This window comes from Buceros rhinoceros, unplaced genomic scaffold, assembly GCF_000710305.1.
Source record: "Buceros rhinoceros silvestris isolate BGI_N320 unplaced genomic scaffold, ASM71030v1 scaffold16909, whole genome shotgun sequence".
Lineage (NCBI taxonomy): Eukaryota > Metazoa > Chordata > Aves > Bucerotiformes > Bucerotidae > Buceros > Buceros rhinoceros.
In genome coordinates, this window is record NW_010433638.1 from 162614 (window position 1) to 165471 (window position 2858).

General features: G+C 47.9%; 1 protein-coding gene across 1 annotated transcript; it reads right to left on the reverse strand.

The window, feature by feature from the left end:
• Positions 1-1613: 1613 nt before the first annotated feature.
• Positions 1614-2852, reverse strand: ADRA2A (adrenoceptor alpha 2A; the record flags this gene model as incomplete). The annotated part of the gene is made up of 1 exon (XM_010144192.1): positions 1614-2852. A coding segment is annotated over one exon (1239 nt), but the record flags the coding sequence as incomplete, so codon positions are not given.
• Between the last annotated feature and the right edge of the window lie 6 nt (positions 2853-2858).

Sequence of the window (2858 nt, forward strand, 5' to 3'; positions counted from 1 at the left end):
TCTTACAGACGAGACTTACACAAACTTTGTTTTCTCCAAGCAATTTCTGTGACTTGTCAGTATTTGATAAAGCTGTTTTCATAACACTAAAAGGCTTGCAGACTCATTTTTTGTGAAGAACCAGAAGTTTTTCCTTTTAATATTCTCCAGAAATTTCTTCATGGCACAAGGGCGTTAGATTTGTTCTGTCCATTTTTGTACTTTTTTTTTCTTTTTTTAGCAGAAAGAGCTGAAAGACATTCCAGGAAAGGAGTGTAAAAGCAGTATTAACTCTCTCTCTTGCTCTAATCTCACAATATTTACACATTTAAAAAAAAAAAAAGCTTAATTGCAGTATAAAATACTGGAGAAACTGGCAGTTAAGTTTCCCATTTTAGAGTTTTGCCTTGTGTAAGACTGAAAGAGGGGTTCTTTCATATTTCCCAGCAAAGATGAGACTGGCAGAATAAAAACTCTTCTCCCTTAATTCAGAAAGATGGAACAATCACCACACACGACCCCCCTCCTCTTCTGCAGGAAATCCTGCAGGAGTTGAACCGTCACAAATCAATACAAATGAGACAACGTGATACACGGAGCCCTGCTATTTGCTTTGAAATGTTATCTATTTACAGTAGGAGGAGGGGGAAGCAAGTTAGCATCAAACACATCTTGGGGCTGCGGTGTGGCATAATATCAACCGAGATTAACTCGTGGGGAGCGTGAACGGGTCCCAAGCCTCACGTTGCACGGGAAAACAGCCCGTCACCCCATCAGCCGGAACATCGCCGCCTGCACAGCAGAGCCACTGCTCCGTCAGGGTCTGCTTTAACGAGAGGGCAGTTCCCACCTCGGCTCTATTATACCACAGACAACACGGAAATTAAACAGAATCAGGTACAATATAAAAAACCAACAACAAAAATAGCCCTCTGGTGAGGTCCGTGATCCTAAGCTTTATAGTAAAAAAAAAAACCCAAAAAACAAAATCAAATGACCAGACTCTGGAAATTTTGGTAATATTATCAAACTGTCAGGGAGGGGGAATGGCTCTAGTTGTTCAGCGGTTTTGAGTGAAGGGGGTGGGAAAAGAGAGGGACTTTTCAGATGTCAAAGATAATTGAAGCATTCACAGTTTCAAAGCTGCTTGCCTTACAAAAATTAAGACATTCAAATTCAGGGACACAACACTATTTTACAAGGGGATTAAAACTAGTTACATACACAACGAGGAAAAAAGATACAACAAAATAAAAGCCAGCACCTCTAGGGTGGCATACTCCCTCTTCATTGTTCATCTCACAGAGGTGCACGCTGCTTGTCTTTAAAGAGTCAAACTGACCAGTCATGAAAACATCCACTGAGAGATTCTGGCAAAAGAAAAAAAAAACCTAACAAAAATAAACCAAGCAAGTCAGAGGCCATCCTCTCCCGGAAAGCCGAATGCCACAGCTCTGACTTCCACTTGCCTGCTGCTCCTCAGTGCTGCTGCCCAGCATCTCCATAGGCTCATCTCGGGTTTTAAAGGTTTCCTGCTCTCAAGCTGAAAGAAACCATCCCATGCAAGCACAGCCCAAGAGAGCCATGCCTTATTCTCCTACAAAGTCTTAGTCCTGCTCACTGCAAAGGGTGCTTCAAACAATCCTTTTCCTCTCTATTCTGCAGAGGATCCTTTTGAAGGCCCGTCTAAAGTCGTGGTTGAAAATAGTATAGATGACGGGGTTCAAGGAGCTATTGCAGTAACCGAACCAGAAGAAGAACTTGAAGAGGGTGTCGGGCACGGAGCAGCTCTTGCAGACGGCTGTCAGTGTGTAGGTGAAGAAGAAGGGGAACCAGCAGATGACAAAGACCCCAATCACAACTGCCAGCACAAAGGTGAAGCGCTTCTCCCGGTTCTGCCTCCCCCTCCACCTGGACCCTTTGGTGCTCCTCTCCTCCTCTGCCTTCCTGGGCAAACTGTCCCCAGGCTTAATCTGGCTCAGCTTAGTCTTGGTCTTTCCTCTCAATGGTCTCTCTGACTTCTTACACTGGTTGTTCTCCTGGTGCTCGGAGGAAGAAGTCTCCTCCATGTCTATGCCATTGACCTCCCCCTCCTGCGCACCAACACCTCCTGCTGCCCTCTCCCCATTGAGCTGAGCTGTGGCTGGCAGGTCTTCCTTGTCGGCCCAGCCGTTCTGCTTCTTCTCAGGGCGCTCTGCTCGCTTGTTCGGCGGTACCCTAGTTCGCCTCTTGGCTATCTGGTAGATGCGCATATAGACCAGGATCATGATGAGGCAGGGGGCAAAGAAGGAGCCGATGCTAGAAGAGATGATGTACCACTTCTCATCATTGATCTTGCACCCTGCCACTCCCTGGTCAGCCTGCTGCCCACTCTTCTTCTCAATGGAGATGAGTGGTGGGAAGGAGATGACTGCCGAGATGACCCAGACGATGAAGATGATGCACTTGATACGCCGCGGGGTACGCTTGAGGTTGTACTCAATGGCTTGTGTGATGGACCAGTAACGGTCCAGGCTGATAGCACACAAGTGCACGATAGAAGAGGTACAGAACAGCACGTCCAGGGCCAGGTAGATCTCACACCAGACTTTACCAAAGTACCAGTACCCCATCACCTCATTTGCCAGGGAGAAGGGAATGACCAGCGTGGCCACCAGGATGTCAGCTGAGGCTAAGGAGACCAGGAAGAGGTTCTGGGGAGCCTTGAGCGCCCGGCTGGTGAAGACAGCGATGATGACCAGGACGTTGCCGAAGACGGTGAAGAGCATGAGCAAGCCTGCCAGGCTGATGAGGGTGATGGTGGTGTGCAGGGAGTATGGTGTGCCCCAGCCTGGCCCGGCACCGCTGTCGTTGAAGGTCCCATTGGCGCCGGGAGGCAG